The sequence below is a fragment of the Mirounga angustirostris genome, unplaced genomic scaffold, assembly GCF_029215605.1.
Source record: "Mirounga angustirostris isolate CCGP_5_RB_7025 unplaced genomic scaffold, mMirAng1.0.hap1 SCAF_6, whole genome shotgun sequence".
Taxonomy (NCBI): Eukaryota; Metazoa; Chordata; class Mammalia; order Carnivora; family Phocidae; genus Mirounga; species Mirounga angustirostris.
In genome coordinates this window covers 100,725,603-100,744,037 of record NW_026991714.1, presented here as the reverse complement: position 1 = coordinate 100,744,037, position 18,435 = coordinate 100,725,603, and the positions used below count along the sequence as shown (strand labels likewise).

Genomic DNA, 18,435 nt, shown 5'->3' with positions numbered 1-18,435 from the left:
GCACAGGGTTGAGAGCATGTGACAGTCTGGGTTCAGACAGCCCAGTTTGAGTCCCAGCTATCACTTCCTTTCTGCTTGGGAACAAATTACATTTTTTGAGCCTTGGTTTCCTTCTCTGTAAAATGGGTATAATACCTATCCCTTGCGGCTATTGTAAGGAAAGGGATAATGAAAATAAAGCCTCTGGCACACGGCGGGTTGTTGAATAAATCCTGAACGAACCAGCGCCCTTAGCACATGGTGAGAGCTTCCCTCCCAGTGATATCTGGGTCTGGAGGGGAGCTTTGACAACCTGCCCTGGAGGAAGTTCTTCCAGAGAACTCTCATCATGTAAGTCCATAGGGTGGGTGCTCTGGTGAGGGGCAGAGAACAGCTCCTCATTACCCCCATGAGGTAACCTTTCCCTTGAATCACGTGGCTGCATGTTGGCCTCACCTGGGAACTTAAAAATGCTTGTGCCCAGGCCCCTCCTTCAACTGCACCAGAAGCGGGTGGGTGGTTGGGGCAGGCGGGTGGGCTTTAAAAGCTCCCCAGAGGATTCTAGTCTATTCCACCAGGGTAGCTGGAGAGGCCAGAGAGCATGCTGGTTAGCAACACAGGCTCTGCTCACCTCCAGACTGCTCCCGAGCCCAGTTCTGTCGCTTGCTAGCAAATGGCCATGGGTCAGTGAGCCTCAGTTTCTCCATCAGGAAACTGGGGAAGATAGTCCCTAACTCACCAGGTTATCCTGCAAATAAAGATGGTAGGTCCAAAGGCGGGTAGGCATGGGCTTCATGGCAGGGACTTTGTGAAGTCAGCAGGTCATTGCCAAGACCTCTGATAATCTGTCTTCCAGTTTCCTCTTCTCTGAACTAGTTCATTCTGGTTCCTCTTAACCCCACCTCTCTGAATTGGGATGTCTGCCCTTGTTAGTAAGGATAGACTTCGTAACTCATGCTCTTCTGCCTTTTTGGGGGATGCTGAGGGGTTGGGCGAGGACTAAGGTGCTATAATGAGGGGATGTCCTAGGACCCCCCCCTCCCCAACGCCACGCTGAACCAGGCCAGCCTGGGTCTCTTCCCTATAGAAGAAATCTCACTTCAGGGAGGGGGGTGGAGGGATGGGGTAACCAGGGGATGGACATTAAGGAGGGCATGTGATGTAATGAGCACTGGGTGTTATACAAGACTGATGAATCACAGACCTGTACCTCTGAAACCAATAATACTTTATATGTCAATTAATTGAATTAAAATTAAAAATTAAAAAAAAGAGATCTCACTTCATGTCTATGCCAACCCACATGAAAGTGGCCGCTATGGTGGTGGCCACTATGACCCCCAGATCTTCTTCTGCTCCTTTGCAGACCCATGCCATCCCTATCTTGGATTGAGGTGATGGGGTTTCCTGCCCAGCCATACAGGAACTAATGCAACAGATTTTTCTTGTTGCTATTATGTGCTGGGCACTGTGTCAGCTGTACCCAGGGCACAGGGATGTACAGCAGGAGAGCTGCATTCTCTACTGCAAAGAGGTCACAGTTTAGCGGGGGAGGCAGGCCCATCTGGGAACTGGGTACTCTCATCACAGATATTAATACCCCTGCCTCACACAGGTGCCGTGCGGTTAAATGAGCTAAGGCCGGCAGAATCCTGAGCAGTGGCCCCCTCACGACAGACACTCAATACCATGAATTGTGTGGCAAGTGCCAGAGGGGGAAGTGGGCTCTGGGGACCCAGACGAGGATCCCCCTAACTCAGAAGGGTGGCAGCAGGAGAGATTCCACTCCCTCAGACTGGGCTAGTGGGGCTCCCTCCGGTTGGCGGATGGATGGGGCAGCAGCAGATGTCCAGGCCTGGGCCCTGGCCCTGTTGATACCGAGTCAGACTGTAGGTCCCACCCATGACCTGGTCATGTCCTGCAGTCCCCTCAGAGAGGAGCCCTGGACAGGCCAAGGTGCATCAGAAGAATGTGTAAGGAGGGGGCCACGGAGGGCTCGTGGCAGGGAATGACTAAGAGAAGGCGTGCTCCCTCTCCTCTCAGAGGTAGAAAGAGGGGCGGGTCTGGCTTATACTCCCTGGCCCAGGGGCAGCCCAGACCGGCTTGCAGGAGAGGCCAAGTGGAGGGCAAGAAGTGCCCCATAGGATCAGGGACGGCTTACAGAGCCCAGAGCCAAAGGAGGACCTGGGGGCAGGGGTAGGGAAGGGATCAGGGACACTGACAGCTTGGAAGTTGGGTCCAGAATCCAGGGGTAGAGCGGAGGCACCTGTTCTCCCAGGGTGGAAAAGGAGGCCAGACCAAGGGCAGGCTCTCCATTTGGCGGAGACAGGGCGTGGGGCCGTCCCGTCTCCAGGGCAGCCCCCTCTATGCCACTCTCTGAGCTTGACCAATTTTGCAATCATCTGTCCATCTGAATTCTCTGTGACATTCTCTACCACCCTTGCTCACTATGTGACTGGAGGCAGGTTACTGAAAATCTCTGAGCGTGGCTTTTTGACTGAACAGATAATGAGAGGCGAGTTTAACATCCCTGCCAGCATGGTGGGCCCAGAGTCAGGCTCAGAAGATGGTGGCCACCATGACGCCCCACGGCACCACCTCTTCAAAGAAATTCTTCCTTGTTTATCCTCGAATTTTCTGGACTCTGGGCCCAAAGGCCTGTGGGGGAGTTATTCAAAGTTTTGATTCCAGGGACTAGAGACGAGGGGGCAGGTGAGCAGGATGCTTTCTAAACCATCCCCCAAACTGTCCTAGGCAGAAGGGAATGAGCCTGGGAAGGGAGGTGACCTTGAAAGTCACCTAAATTGGAGGGAAGGGGGACTGTACCAACACTCCTACACAGCCAAACTCCCCAGTCAATGGTATCTGTCCCTGGGAAATATTAAAAGGCAAGTACAGAAAAAAACCCCAACATCCAGAGCTAACTGAGCTGCAGGTGGTGGCTGGAGACAGACCCATTTGACTCTTCCCCCTCCTTTCCCCAAAGTGGCCCTCAGGTGACAGAGCAGACCAGCCACCTCTTGCAGGGAAATCAGGAAGAGAGTGGGAACGAACTGGGGAGGTGGGTGGCAGGAATGAGGAATTAGGCAAAGAAAAATGGCCTGCAAAATGCAGAGATGCCCCAGCATGCTTGCTTCCCAGACCCGGCCCATGAATTGAGGGGTGACAGGTCTCTCATCTCTGATGCCAAGAGCCAGGAGCTCCGGGCAGCCGCACCTGCCAGCACTTGGAAAGAGGCAATAAAGCATCCTAGCAGGGCCTGGAATGCTAAGTGCCTGCAGCTGGGAAGGGGCTGCCTTGCAGCAGACCTCCACTGCTCGAGGCCCCGCTCCCAGGCACCAGCCGAGGCTTCCTCTCCGGCCCCGGGGGCCGAGGAAATGGACGGAGGAGGGGACAGGACAGGTGCACACTCAGTCCTCTCCGGCCCCGGGGGCCGAGGAAATGGATGGAGGAGGGGACAGGACAGGTGCACACTCAGTCTAGCCCTGGGGGCCGCCATGGCCGGGTGCTGGCCGAGACAGACAGAGATCTTCTGGAAGAAGCCCAAGTGGGCTGGGTAATTTACCGAGGCTGGCAGGAACTGGGATGCTTGAGTCACGGGTATATAAAGTGGATCATGAAGCACCCCAGCTAAGCCAGACGTCTGGAAATACAGCAGGGCCATATGCAGCTCGGCACTGGGTGCCCCATCCCCCCAAGCGATGATAATGATAATAATGTTCGCACAGCACTTAGGAGTGGGGGCGCCAGAGCCAGTGCTCAGTGCTTTGTGTGCATATTAATTTACCAAACCCTCACAACCTTACGGAGCTGAGCCGGTGGTTAGTAGCATCTTCCTGCTCTGGGCCAGGAAGCCGACGCAGCCCTGAGGCCAGAGACCCAGGCACCAGAGTAAAGGCAGGGTTTGAGCCCGAGCGGTAGGCTTCCGGAAGCCATGCCCTAGGGAGTGTTTCTCAAACTCGAAGGGGCCGGTCAGTCACCTTGGGGGCTTGGTAGCCTGCAGCTCCTGACTCAGCTGGCCTGGGGTGGGGCCTGCATCATTAACAAGCTCCCAGGTGACGCCTGGTCCAGGGACCACACCTTGAGTAGGAGGCTCTCAAGTCCCGGACCACCTTCCCAGGACACCTCTTCAGCTGTGGAAATGGGTTTACGCTGCGCTGCTCTAGCCCTGGGGGCGTCTATGAGTCCCTCAGTTGACACAAACAGGCCTTAGCAGGGTGTCAGAACCAAGGGGCTGAGGCCAGGGGAGGGGGTGTGAAGTCTTAGAATACCTCTGTCCCTTCCGCACCTCAGGCTAATTTAATCCCAGGCACTGCGGTGGGGCTCAGACTGGGATTTTTTTAAACTCCCTGTGTGATTTCAATGTGTGGCCATATGCAGTCTCAGAGACAGACAACAGGGATGCTCCAGTCATTGTGTTAGATTTATCCCTACAGAACTGGGGAAAGTTCTTTGGGGTTAGGTCAGGGATTTCAAGGGGTGATGAGCCACACGCCTGGCTATGGCTAGGGTCTGCTAGGGTTCCCTCTTCTTGTCCCCTAGAGGAGGGGGCAGCTGGCAACCCTCCAGCCTGGCATGCTTTCAGAGATGCGCACACTATCCCCACCCATGAGCTTCCAAGAGAGAGCAGACACCAGCCTAGATCAGCTGTGGACTCTGAGGCTCCTGATAGAGATTACCCAAACCTCTGAGCTCTCTTCTCCACTCGGCCTTGCCCTTGGCCTCCATCCTGTCTTCTACCTGCCCAGCCCAGTCCTAGCAAGAATCCTGCTAAGTCCATTTATGGAGAAGCCCCCCACCCTTGATATGCAACCATCCTCGATATCTGAGCAAGCTCCTCATCCCCCACCCCTGGTGTGCAATGCCCTTGGCCTGCCTTTAGCAAGAATCCCCCTGCCCTTGATGGCTCCTCTTTTTTCCATCCACTAATTCCTCTAATTTTCCATCCACTGAGCTCTCACCCTGCTCCTTGGCTATAAATTCCCACATGTCTTGTGGTATCTGGAGTTGAGCCCGATCTCTCTTTCTTATTGCAACAATCTTGAGTTAAGCCTTCCTTACGTTTTAACAAGCGGCAGAGTAATTCCCGTCTTTAACACTGCCGCTGACCAAGGGAAAAGTCACGCCACAGAGTGAGCAGCCCCGGTGGTGGGAGGGGGCTTGTTGTCACTAAACACTAAAATGTCCACGCCTCACCTTGGCATTCAAGGCCCAAGCAATGACTTCAGGGCCGAGGCAATGATCTCAAGCCTTATTTTCCCCTTACGTGTACCCCCCATACAGGAAAACTCAGTGCCTTACTGCCCCTCACACACCTGAGCGTCCCCCCCATCCTGCCTCTGCTCAGGCTTTCCCTCCCACCTGGAAGATCCCCTCCCTTCTAGTCCACATGCTCTGAGTCACAGTGATCCCTCCCCTGGTGACAAGACTACTGATCCCCCAGTCTTCATTTCCCGTCTCCCACAGCTGTACAACCTCCCATTTTAGCTGGGCACACAGTTCTCTGGGATAACAACTACATCTAAAGGCTACATTTTGGGCGCCTGGGTGGCTCAGTTGGTTGAGCGACTGCCTTCGGCTCAGGTCATGATCCTGGAGTCCCGGGATCGAGTCCCACATCGGGCTCCCTGCTCAGTGGGGGGTCTGCCTCTCCCTCTGATCCTCTTCCCTCTCGTGCTCTCTGTCTCTCCTTCTCTCTCTCTCAAATAAATAAATAAAATCTTTAAAAAAAATAAATAAATAAAGGCTACATTTTGCAGCCTCCTTTGCAGCTCATGTGGTCATGTGACTGAGTTCTGCCCAGTGGCATGGAAGCAGAAGCAATGTGTGTTACTTCCAGGAATGTTCTTATGCCTCTCCTTCTCCTCTTGCCGTGATCGCTGGAGCTCCAACAGCCATCTTGGACTGCAAAATGACCTTGACCATGGAAGCTCTACATGGTGGAGCAACGAGGTTCCTGACCACATGGGACATCGTACCAGCGTTGGGCTGGCCCCTCCAGACTTGAACAGGAGAGAAAAATTCGTTTCCATCTCGTTTTACCACTGCTTTTTTTTGGAATTTTCTGTAATAGCTGAACTTCCTGCTATCAGAGCCGCCTTTTCAAATCCCTGGAGTCATGACCTCTGGGTTCTTGGGCTCACCACAGGACAGTGCAGAGAATCACCACTTGCATCTTCTGCCCAAGTTAGATAGTAAGCAGGCTGGAGGCTGCAATCGTGTCTTCCCCACCACATGAAGCATGAGGCTTCACCCACCACACAAAGCATGTCTCAGGACTGAGGTCTTTCTACCGTACTCCACACAACACACTGGTTTGCATCCATATTCTCAGCAGGCTGCAAACCTTCCTGGAACGGTACACCCAAGTATACTCGCCCCATCCAGGCTGCTTGCTCCCACGGCCCCCACCCGCTCCCCGGCTCCCAGGACGAACGCTCCCTTACCAGGATGTCCGAACCCACGGGTTCCTCCCCCGAGGCTGGGTTGGAGCAGTTGCGGAGTTTGAATACCCAGTACTCCTTGGCAGTGATAAAGAAGTTCCATGGCAGTAGGCCGCCAATGCCCAAGCTGAAGAAGATGATGTAGGTCCCATGGAAGCGGTCCTCGGGCCTCTGCAGGCCAGGCGGTGGGTGGTCGAGCAGCTTCTCAAGCAGTGTTTCCCGGTCAGTGCGGAGGGAGCTGCTTGCCGTTCTGTAGGTGGAGTTTGAACTGTGATGAAAGTCATCCTCGGAGGCCATGGCCACGGCTGGAGCAGAGAGACACAGAAACAGGGCAGGAGATCAGAAGCTTAGGCTGGGTCTGGCTAGGGACTCACCCGTCCCGCAAAGCTGACTCTGCCCGGACCCTGGGTCACCGCAGCATGGTTCGAGAGCTTCAGGTTTAAGGATCGGGGAGAACGACAAGATGCCAGAACTATAAGTGACCAAAGCATCACCCCCATCCCCGTGCAGGACAACATAGGTAGCCAACAAGCTGTGGGCTGGCCGGGAGTAAGGCCATGTGATGCAGTGGGGCCTACGGCAATCGATCCAGAAGGGCAAACCTGAGCTCAAGGCCTTCAACTGTCTTTGCAGCCATTTAAAAAAAGGGATTAGGACCCTTGATAGGCAAAGCATGTTCTCCAAACTCTTTTCAACTTTATGTGAGAAAAGTAAGGAGCAGGAAAGTGCATAGAATATGTTATTATTTGTGCAAAAAAGCAGACAGGGCTGGGCTGGGTGGGGAGGAGAATATCCTGTGGAAGGACCCACGGGAAATTTCAGAGTGGTTGCCCCTGGGGAGGGAGGGGTCTTCACTGCCTCCTCTTTTGTGCCTTTGGAATTCTGAACTATGTGAAGGGATTATGTATTCAGAAATAAAATTATAAATAAAAATAAAGGCATTCAAATAAGATAACATTTAAAACAAAAAACTAAAACCATGGTGTCTAGAGCTGCCTGGAGAAGCCAGTTTGAGAGATCTAATAGTCCACTCCCTCATTTAATTTTTGGGAAACCAAGGTCTGAAGAGCAGAAGGTCACAGACCAGGTCCATGGCCAAGCCTGGATTTGTAGCTCCTGCCCGGGTCCCCACCTCTATCCCTCGCATCCCATCAGGAGACAGCCACTCCCAATCTGTGACAGCACCTAAAACTTAACTGAAATTCTGGGATGCCTACATGACCTTGGGCAAGTCACCATGCTTCTGAGCCTCAATTTCCCTATCTGTAAACCGAGGGAGGCCTTTTTTACTATGCTTATATAACTGCAACTGGCTGCCAAGTGCCTGGCCCGTGATAACAGCTGCTGCAGGAACGTGAGCATCTTCCCCGCCATCCTGGGCTTGTCCCCTGGCTGGCTGGCTGCTGAATGGCTGCAAAGTAGTCTGCCTGCTTCCATGCTCTATATAGCACCTAGCACATGGCGGCAGCTTGATAAATGGGCAGTACTTCCACAGAGCTGAGGATGGGACATTGTAGTAGTTCCTGCAGTAGGGCCCCCCCCCCCAAGTACATCAAGAAATGAACTCAGCTCAGCCCCCTCGGAGGCTGAACCTTAGACTCACAGCATCCAGCCGGGCCCTCCTGCCCTGGGGAGACGGGACTGCCCTGTCACATGGGCACACAGCCTTCTCTGGTATCTCAGGAGAGCCTCACAACATTCCTCGGAATTAAGCAGGACAGGAATTCGTGCCTCCCTTTTTTCAGAGGCAAAGAATGAAGCCTTGAAGGCAGTTGATTTGCCCCCCATTCAAATAGTAAGAATTCCCAGTAGCTAAAATGAAATCCGGTGCTCATGCAATGTCAAGGTCTGCACCTCGCACTTGAGCCTGACAACAGCACAACATGACAGGTACCACTCTAAGGCTCATTTCACAGATGCAGAGTGAGGCTCCAGAAGGTTCAGTCATTTGGCCACGGTCACACAGCTGCCAAATGGCAAGGACGAGGCTACATAGCCAAGCAGTCCGAGGCCCACCCGGGAGAGGAGGCTGGCTGGCAATGTGAACCCATGTCTGCTGGCTCCAAGCACAGACCTCCTTCTAGAAGGCCTCACGGACAGTGAGCTGTGAGCGGAGGTGAAGAGGATGCAGGGCACCCTCACCAGTGTTTGCTGAATGAATGGACTCTGTCTGGGTGGTCAGGATATTCCCTCCTACGGGGGCAGCATGTACCCTGGAGCGGGCAGGCAAGAGGCTGCCAGATGCCCGAGCGTGCAAGCCAGCAAGTCTATTTTCCACTCCCCTGGCTGAGCAGCGCCCTTCCCTAGCCTTGTTCCACAGGAAGCCCAGCTCTGACAAACTAACCAGTGTGAGCACACATGCAGTGTGCGTGCCCAGGTGCAGACACACACGCATTTCTCAATTAGTGTTTAGAAATGTAAAAACTATGACCCATGTAGGACAACAGACAAAGGACAAGTGGTTCTTTCCAGATGCTCCAGCTACAGGGGTGGGGGCAGGGGCCCGCGGCCGGCTTACTCCGGCCCACTCTCATCTCCACCCATCTATTTGTCCAGGGCCATTCAGCCTTGACTGAGCTCCTGAAGAAGGAACCAGAAATTTTCTCTAACCTGGGTCACAGGCCAGGGCACTGAAGTGAGCAAAGTCTTATTACTCTTTATAAAAGCTAGCTGCTGGCTTTTGGATTAAAAAGAAAGAAAGGAAAAAGAAAGCCAAGAAAGAGCCCTGGTGTCCCCAGCGTGGGCTGGCTGTGGCCTGCCCTGTACTCAAGTCACCTGCAGGAGTTGGCCAGGCTTGGCGGGGCTCCTTTCCTGGGTGACTTGGGGGATGGGGCAGCACCCCCACAAAGAGGCAGAAGTGTGTGGTGCCCAGGCTGCTGCAGACCACCATCTGGAACTGGGGGCCTGGTTCCCAGGAGGTTTCTGACTCTGGCTCAGTCAATCTCCCCACTGTGCCTCGATTTCCTCATCTGTGAAATGGAACTGGGGGCCTGGTTCCCAGGAGGTTTCTGACTCTGGCTCAGTCAATCTCCCCACTGTGCCTCGATTTCCTCATCTGTGAAATGAGGGTAGGGGAGCTGGTGATGCTAACCCATGGGAAAGCACTTCTGGGGAACACAGGGTGCCACCCAGACACCATGGCAGAATCGGCTTTGGGGTTGGAGGCACCCCCAGCCTCAGACTCCCCCAGTTTGAACTAAGAGTCAGCCACCTTCTGGATACTTTGGGCTGACTCGTCCATACCCAGGCCCCCCACAACCAGGCGGTGAGGTCCCGTGTCAGGAAATCCATGAGGAGGAGGAAGAGGAGGGGAGAGAATCCAGGGGAGAAAGAGCATAGCGACCCAGAAAGGGGAAAATTAGCAGGGCGTGGGGGGAGGGGGCAGGAGTCAGAGGGGGCACGACGGGGAGGGATACAGCGAGAGGTGAGGGGCGCCGCAGCGGGGTGGCTGGGGCTGGTAGGCCCCCCTCCCGAGGTTCCCGCGGAGCAGCCCCCAGGAGGGCTCCTCGGGGGAGGCCGCCGAAGCGCGAGCCCAGGGGGCGGCCGGGAGCCTGAAGAGCCGGCCGGGGGTCAGGTCCACGCCCGACCTCCGGCCCGCACTTACTGTCGCCGCCGCGCCGCCGCGCCGCCGCCACCGCCGCCGCTGCCTCCCCGGCCGCCGCGGCCACTGCGAGTCGGGGCTCCGAGGGGCCGCAGGCCGAGCTCCGCCTCCCGGCCCCGCCCCGCCTCGGCCGGGCCGCCGACGCCCGCCCTTCCCGGTTTGCAAACCCTTCCCCGGCGCGGCGGCCCGGCGTCCCCGCGCCCATTGCACAGGCGGGGCGAGCGAGGCGCCGGCAGCCCCGTGCACCAACCGCGCGGGCCCTGGAGCGCGCGCCGCTCGGCCGCTCGGCCTCCCGGCTGCTGCGCGCGCTCCTTCCCCCCGCTCCCCGGGAGCCGGCCCCTGCGGTCCCCAGAGCCTGCGTCCGGGACCCGGAAGAGCTCCCGCTCGCCCCCAGACTCCTGCAGAGAGCCCCCTCTAACTGCAGCGCCCATGCCCCTGCTGGCCCAGCCACCCAGCTTTGGTGCCTAGTGTCAGACCTCCTGTGTGCCAGGCCAGCGCCATGACGCTTTTCCTTGTCACCGCCTTCCGGAGGCCCATTGTCTGGCTGAGGCGGAGGGGGAGCTGGGCCCGGGGCGCAGGGTGGGGGGGTGCGGCGGCTACCGGTCCTCAGGACCATCCCTCCAGGCCCTCCCACCAGCCCCCACACATTCGTGTTCGTGTCCCAACGGCAGGCCAAGGGGGCCACCTTTACCCGCCCCTCTTCCTCTCTCTGCCATGCCCTTTACCCCTCGCAAGCCTGAGGGCCAGGGGTGCAAGTATGCCCCTTTCACCGACAGGAGAAGGCTGGGCTTACGGGAAGCCGAGATGGAGATGGGGTTCTAAAACCCCCGCCCGCCTGTGATGGCCTCCGCCACAAGGGTGCGCCCAGTGCTGGGTGCTCTTGGGGCAAGGTGAGGCTCAGGACAGTTGCCTTCATTCGACAGACCTACTGCAATGAGGACCTGTGATACCGTGATATAAATATATATTTGGGGGCGCCTGGGTGGCTCAGTTGGTTAAGCGACTGCCTTCGGCTCAGGTCATGATCCTGGAGTCCCAGGATCGAGTCCCGCATCGGGCTCCCTGCTCGGCAGGGAGTCTGCTTCTCCCTCTGACCCTCCCCCCTCTCATGTGCTCTCTCTCTCATTCTCTCTCTCTCAAATAAATAATAAATAAATCTTTAAAAAAAAAATATATATATATATATATATATTTGGGGGGGCGCCCGGGTGCCTCAGTTGGTTAAGCGTGGGACTCTTGGTTTCAGCTCAGGTGTGATCTCAGGGTCCTGGGGCCCAGCCAGGCCCCAGCCCCTGCACACGGCGGGAAGTCTGCTTGAGATTCTTGTCCCCTCCCTCTCCCTCTACTCCTCCCCTGCTTCCCGCACGCTCTCTCTCTAAAATAAATAAAAATATTTAAAAGATATATATATATATACACACATATATATGTGGTGTTAAAGAAAGAAAACTGCAGGCCCCAAATGACTGAGTTCCCAAACCGGGGCTTAATACCCAAACTAAATGCAGTTTCAACCTCCCCCAGAAATGTGGCCTTAACTGGTCAGTCAGGAAATATTTCTTTCCAGCAGCACCAATGAATCTGTCACCTGGGGTCCTCTCTATCCCACCCCACCCCCAACAGAAGATAAGGCAATCCACATGATAAGATATCTTGCTTTTCCCCTAGCAAACAACCTCCACGGGAGAGATCTTTTTTTTTTTCCTAAAAACTTTTTTGCTCCCACCCTCCCTTTATAAAAACCTCCCATTTTGTACAATGCCTCGAGTGCCTCTCTGCTTGCTAGATGGGGTGCCGTCCGGTCCATGAGTCATTTAATAGTCAATTAGATCCTCAAATTCACTTGGTTGGATTTTGTTATTAACATCGGTCTATGTCCAGTTCTGGACATGAGAGCTTCTGAAACCCTTGGAATTTTCTGGGTAATAGAGTTGATAGTGATGTGGTTTTGGAATTCAGGTGAGGTTCGGTGGGGTGAGGTCTGGAGCCGACGACCAAGAAAGAATTCTTGAGACATCTTTGGTGCAAAGTGGTGGTTTATTAAAGCACAGGGACAGGACCCATGGGCAGAAAGAGGGGCTGCACCTGGGTCTTGAGGAGTGGCTGATTATATACTCCGGAGCTGGGGGACATAAGGAAAAGGGAGATTTCAAAAGAACTTTCATATGCTAAAGAGGACCAACCTACAGGATACCTACAAGATACCAGAGGTCAGGCCACGGTCAAGTTAAGGTTGTTTTCCCTTCTAGCAAGGTATTAACATTAAGATAGTTGGGAGATCCCTGGAAGAATGTCACACACATAGGTTGCAGGGTGTCCGCTTATGCTCTGTCTTCAACTAGCCTTCTGCTCCCTCATCACTAGGAGAGTTTTCTTTGTTTGTTTATAATAAGCCCCTTTTGACCACGCCAGGGTTTATGCTAATCAGGTGACTCTTGCTGGGCCCCTAGATAGCTTCTGGATGGGGGAGGGTTGTGCCAGAGGAAGCAACCACAAATTTAGGGGTTGGGATTTTCTGCACCATACCACCCCCGACCCCAGGGGAGAAGAGGAGCTGGAGACTGATTTAATCACAATGACCACGGAGTTCATTAATCATGCCTATGTGCCTCCACAGAAACCCCTAAATGATGGGGTTCAGAGAGCTTCTGAGTTGGGGAACACATCCACTTGTTGGGAGGGTGGGGCTTGGCAACTCCATGGGGACAGAAGCTCCTTTGCTGGGGACCTTGGACCCTGTTCATCTGTATCCTTTATAATGAACCGAGGATAGTAAGTTAAGTGTTTTTCTGAGTTCTGTAAGCCCTTCTAGCAAACTATTGAAACTGAAGGTGGGGTGTTGTAGGAACCCCCGACTTCGTAGCCAAGTCGGACAGAAGTCTGGATACCCTGGGCAGCCCACATGTTCGACTGGTGTCTGAGGTGGTGACAGTCTTATGGGACTGATGCCAGCTCCCAGTGGTTGTGTCAGAATTGAACCGAATTGCAGGACACTGGAGAGAGGATTGGTTGCTGGTGGGGAAAAACCCCACATGTTTGGTGTCAGAAGTGTTGAGAGTGAAAACTGTGCAGAGGCCCAAAGGTAGGGAGGGCTGGGGTCTTGCTTTGGAGGAGCTTGCACCCTCCCCGGGGAGGCAGGCCAGCATTGGAAGCCCTGCAGGGGTGTGCACGGTGTGGTGGGGACATCGGTGGGCAGGTGCCGGGAGTCAGCAAGGACTGGGCACCCACCCTATTTCACAGGGCGCAAGTCCCAGGCTTGTAAAATTAAGTAGCTGGCCCAAGGTCACAGGACGGTGGAGCCTGTATTTGGCAACCCCCGGCAGGTGTGTCTGATTCTGAAGGGGGCACCTGTTTTCTGCTCTACCATGTGCCCCTCCTAAGGGCCTGGGGGTGGGTAGGGTAAGAAGTGGGATGGAGGGAAAAGGGTATGGGGCTTCCCGATCTGGTGGAGGCCAGAGGCATGGGTGGTAAAAGAACTCAGCAAGGCAGAACGAAGGAGGTAGAAGTTTATTGACTACACTGCCAGGAAGAAGCAGGAGGGACAGTAGAGAAGAGACTGTCTGCTAGGAGGCAGTGGTGAGGAGCTGCAGTTAAGGGGGCAAATGAGGAGGTGTGGGAACGTATGGAGTTTTCCCCTTTATGGTACCTGTGCCCGATTTTAAGTAGCCCATGGGTCAGCCAGGGCCTCTGGCTATTTCTTTCTTTTTTTTTTTTTTAAGATTTTATTTATTTATTTGAGAGAGAGAATGAGATAGAGAGCATGAGAGGGGGGAGGGTCAGAGAGAGAGGCAGACTCCCTGCTGAGCAGGGAGCCTGATGCGGGACTCGATCCTGGGACTCCAGGATCATAACCTGAGCTGAAGGCAGTCGCTTAACCAACTAAGCCACCCAGGTGCCCTCCTCTGGCTATTTCCAGGTGGGTCACCTAATGAGCCTGTTTGCAGTCCGCTGGGGGGGGGGGTGTCACTGTGGGCCCTTTTATCCCACTCAGGTTTCCATTGTTTAAGCCTGTGACCTAGAAGTGGCCTCTACAAAGGGTCTCTGGGGAGAGGTGACCTTGGAGCTGAATCTTCAGCATGCTTGTGGCCCATGGAGGACAGCAGGGAGGACCTTCCAGAAGGAGCAGAAGGCTAAAGTGAGGGCAGAGGGGAGAGCTGTGACATGTCGGTGGAGGGAGAGATACAAGGCTGTGGAAGTTCGGGACTGGGATGGCCCTGAGAGCCAGCCTGGGGGTGTGGTCGTCACCCTGCTGGCCACAGCCTTCCATTCCATGGCACAGCATTCCATAAGGATTTTGCAGGAGAGGAGAACAGGTGCCACCAGGGGTAGAGAGGTGACCGTGGTGATCGCTGATCACAGGCAGGGCAGTGGACTACAGGCTGGGGCCCCTTGGCTTCAGTATCTGACTGATTTATCCAGCCTAAAAAAACAGATCCATATTTGCAAGGTTTTAATAATTTGGCCTCTTACGCCTTCCAGGCCTTGAACCATCCTGGCTCCCATCCCTGCCTCCCTAACCCAAGTCAGTGCAGTTTGAAATATCCAGCCCAGGACACTTGGACCCTACCTGAAAGGTGGGGAAGGGGCGGGCAGGAAGAGAGAGCTGTGGGGGGCCCTGGGACACTGTTTTGGAGGATTGGGAGCCCCTGTGTGGTTATTGGGGGGAAGGCAGAAGACTTGTCTTGAATCTCTGTTTGCTCAGCAAGCTCTCTGTTCCATTTAGCTTGGGCGATGTGCAGATCAGGTCGAACAGCCGGATTTCCCCTAGACACTCTGATCCTGTACGCTTTAACTACAACCGACAAAATAGGCACTGTCCACGGTGAAATGACAAAACCCAGAAGACTGAAGACCTTTCCAGATGCTGTCCCTGATGGGGAGGGGGGCGGTCGGGCGTCCCTCTTGCTGCACTTGGCCTCCCAGGGCTGGGCAGATGTTTTCAAGGGACCCAGAACTCGACGTGGAGCAATTCCAGCAGAGAGTAGGTGTCTATTAAGCAGGACTGCTGCCTGTCAAGGAAGGGGGTTCTTCAAAGAGCTCTGCGCTGGCTGCCCCCCACCGCTCTCCTGCAGGGACACCCACTGGAGTCCAACGTACAACTCCATGAGGTAGGTACGCTAGTTAGCTTCATTTTGCATATGAGGACCCTGGGGTTCAGAGAGATTGGTATCTTGCTCAGAGTCACACAGCTACTAAGTGGCCAAGACTTAAATCGACACCTTTCTGCCTCCAGAGCCCAGCTGGGGACATTATCCAAGTCACACAAGCTCCTAACCCAAAGCCTGCTGACCTGTAGGCAATTCAGCAACAGGCAGAACCTGCATATTCACACAGCTAGCTGCCGAAGAAGTCAGCCAGGCAGCTGCTGAGGCCTCCAAGGCACGGGGTTGGCAGGCCATCTTGCGACGACGCTCTGTCACTGCAGCGGGGGCGGGCGGGCTGGCTGGCTGGCTGAGGCTGCACTCCTGCCGTCTGGGGCTTACCGGGCCCCCCAGCAGGGCCCGTGGGTCTGGGGAAACAAGGACTCATTCATAACTGCTTAGCTAATTGTCTGCTCTCACATTACCAGTTCAAGTCCACCCTCCGACTCTAACCACCTCTCCTTCTGTGTCCCACGGCTCCCTTTGGAAAAGTTCTGTGCCTCCTGGAGATTCCAGCCCCTGACCCCTCTGTCTCCCCTCCATGCATCGGCCATCTTGCCCTCCACCCTGACTCAGCTTAGATCCCATGGCCCATTATTGCAGTAGCATCTTAGCAATGCTCCAGATTCCCATGCCCCTGTCTCCTAGTGGTCCCGCTGGCTGACCCTGGATGCACCCACCTACATCTGAGCAGACGAGCCTCGCTGGAGAAAGTCCCCAGCTGGCAAGCGACTCCACTCTGAATTCATGGTTACCAACCTGAGATGGGCCTCCAGACTCCAGCAGGCCTGCAGCATGTCTCCATCCTAGGAAGGGGATGGGATCTGGAGCCAGAGGGGATCAGACCTCCCAATTGTTGGTGGCTCTGTGCCTCCCCCATCCTGTGAGGTCATCCCACCATAATTCCCCTGTGGGAGTCGAAGGGATGGAGGCAGGCCACCAGGAACTGGAGCACAAAAGGGCTTGTGGACGCTGAGCTGTGCCTCCTGAAGACCTGGCAGCATTTGGATGGAGAAGGAATGGCTCTAGAGTGGAACATGAGATCGGTTTCCAAATCTTTGAAAAGCTGTCAGGGAGTATGACTTAGACATATTCCTAGTGATTGCTGAGGGTAAAATTAGCCCCTACAGGGGCACCTGGGTGGCTCAGTAGGTTAAGCGTTTGCCTTCGGCTTAGGTCATGATCCCGGGGTCCTGGGATGGAGTCCCGCATTGGGCTCCCTGCTCAGCGGGGAGTCTGCTTTTCCCTCTCCCCCTGCCCTCCACCCCTCTTGTGCTCTCTCTCTCTCAAATAAATAAATAAAATCTTTAAAATACCACTATTCCGGAAAGGCTTTCTTGATGCTCAGCTCAGTTAATGGCCTCTCTGAGCTTCCATGGCCACTTTGTCCACTGGTGTCTCTGTCTCCCGGTTAGGCCACAGGCTCTGAGGGCAGTGTGTGTCTCCTGGACCCTGTGCCCGGGACTGACCGACAGACCGGTGTGCCGGATGAGCCGTGGAACCCCACCCTCCGTCCCACCAGCTTGTGTTTGGGGAAAAGTTGGGACTGGGGAGCGCCTCATCTCGAGCTCCTCCTGTCCCAGGAAGGCTGAATCCAGGGCAGGGACTGTGGTAGAAACGGCTTCCTGTTGAGGACAGTCACCCAGTTCTCCAGGACCAAGGGCTAGGAAGGCTGGGCTCTTGGTGTGGGACGCCTGTGCCCAGTGCAGAGTGACCGGTTGGATGGCAGGTTTTCCCGTGTCGGGCGGAGGGAGGAGGCCGGGAGGGAGGATGGTGCCTTAGGCAGCAGAGAGAGGCTGGTGGAGGCGGTGAAGGAAGGGGCAGGGAGAGCAGGGGCCCACAGCCCCCAATGGCCTATATAGCAGGCCCTTCGAGGGCTCTAGTTAAACAGGACGCTGGAGTTCCAAGATCAATGGGCTGAGCCTTAGCAACCAAAATGAGATAGAGACCATCTTAATGACAGCGAGGGAGGGAAAAGTTAGGGAGCTCCATGGGGACATCATTAAGGGAGCCTGTTATCCTGTGGGAAACACAGTGTCGGTGAAATGAATTTCTGAGCAGTTATTGGAAAAATAAAACTATTTCATGTTTATACCTCAAGGGGTTGAGACTCTTGGATCAGATCCATTATATTTAAATATTTACATGTACAAATATATATTTGTATTTGCAAAGATCTTCCTGAGAGGATATATAAAAAAAATAAACCAATTGCCTCTGGGTGGGGAAGACTGGGGACAGGGAGGGGAGTAGGGGGAGGGCGTGAGACAGGGCGTGAGACTATTCTTTTGTTCTTTAAACTTTTTTTTTAGCCATAGGCTTGTATCCTATTTTGAATTAAAATGGGCAAGAGTTTTGACAGATTTGCTAAGTGGAACTGGATGAGGTCTTCCTGTGTGTGATCTCGAGCCCGAGGCTGGGGTTGGAATGGGTTTTCTTATGGCCCCCAGTGGCGGAGGGGGGCAGCTGGTGGTCTGAAGCCTGAGGGCTGCACCAGCTTTGTAATATCCCTGCCCTGCTCTAGGGCACCTCCTCGGGCTGCCGCTTGGTTATAGGGTCGGAACCAGCCCATCTTCTGTCGGCTTCTGGTTTTTCCTCAACCACCCCTGGAAATGTGATGGAGGAGGGCCCACCAGGTGGGGCTGTCACACCCCAGCCTAGAAACAGGACCCCAAATTACAGAACTACACCAGCCAGAGGGAACTTACAGCCTGGCAGGTCTAAGGCCCACATTTCATGGATAGGGAAACTGAGGCCCAGGGAGGGACAGTGACCCGCACAGCCTCAGAACTAGAACCCAGGTCCCTCCTCCCCAGGCCAGAACTCTTTATACCTAGCAAGGGGCAGGTGGCAAGGAGAGGCCCTCCTGCTTAGGTAGTGGGCAGAGGGTGAGGGGTTTAAATGGGTACCCTTGGGGCGCCTGGGTGGCTCAGTTGGTTAAGCGACTGCCTTCGGCTCAGGTCATGATCCTGGAGTCCCCGGATCGAGTCCCGCATCGGGCTCCCTGCTCAGCAGGGAGTCTGCTTCTCCCTCTCCCGCTCCCCCCCTCTGTGCTCTCTCTCTCACTCTCTCTCTCAAATAAATAAATAAAATCTTTTAAAAAAAATAAATAAATGGGTACCCTTGATTTCTGGGGGGACCCTTGACAATCTGCCTCCTTATGGGGCTACTCGGAAATTACCATCCCACACCTGACTCTGCCCACCCTTCCCTGCACTGCTGCCCCACCTCAGGCTGTACCCCCTTCTCTTCCTACCCCCCGCCCCCCCAC

At 54.8% G+C, this 18,435-nt stretch overlaps 1 protein-coding gene across 2 annotated transcripts in view; it reads right to left on the bottom strand.

Moving 5' to 3' along the window:
• Nucleotides 1-10,243, bottom strand: part of SLC29A3 (solute carrier family 29 member 3) — a 45,998-nt gene extending 35,755 nt beyond the window's left edge. The window contains exons 1-2 of one of the 2 annotated variants that reach the window (XM_045879191.3): nucleotides 10,027-10,243; nucleotides 6,426-6,727 (exon numbers count right to left, since the gene is read on the bottom strand). In XM_045879191.3, the coding sequence (XP_045735147.1) occupies nucleotides 6,426-6,727; nucleotides 10,027-10,228 (504 nt within the window). In that variant the 5' untranslated portion in view covers nucleotides 10,229-10,243. Of the gene's footprint in view, nucleotides 1-6,425; nucleotides 6,728-9,197; nucleotides 9,452-10,026 lie in introns of those variants that run through there. The other variant, XM_064594777.1, reaches the window with a different exon arrangement.
• Between the last annotated feature and the right edge of the window lie 8,192 nt (nucleotides 10,244-18,435).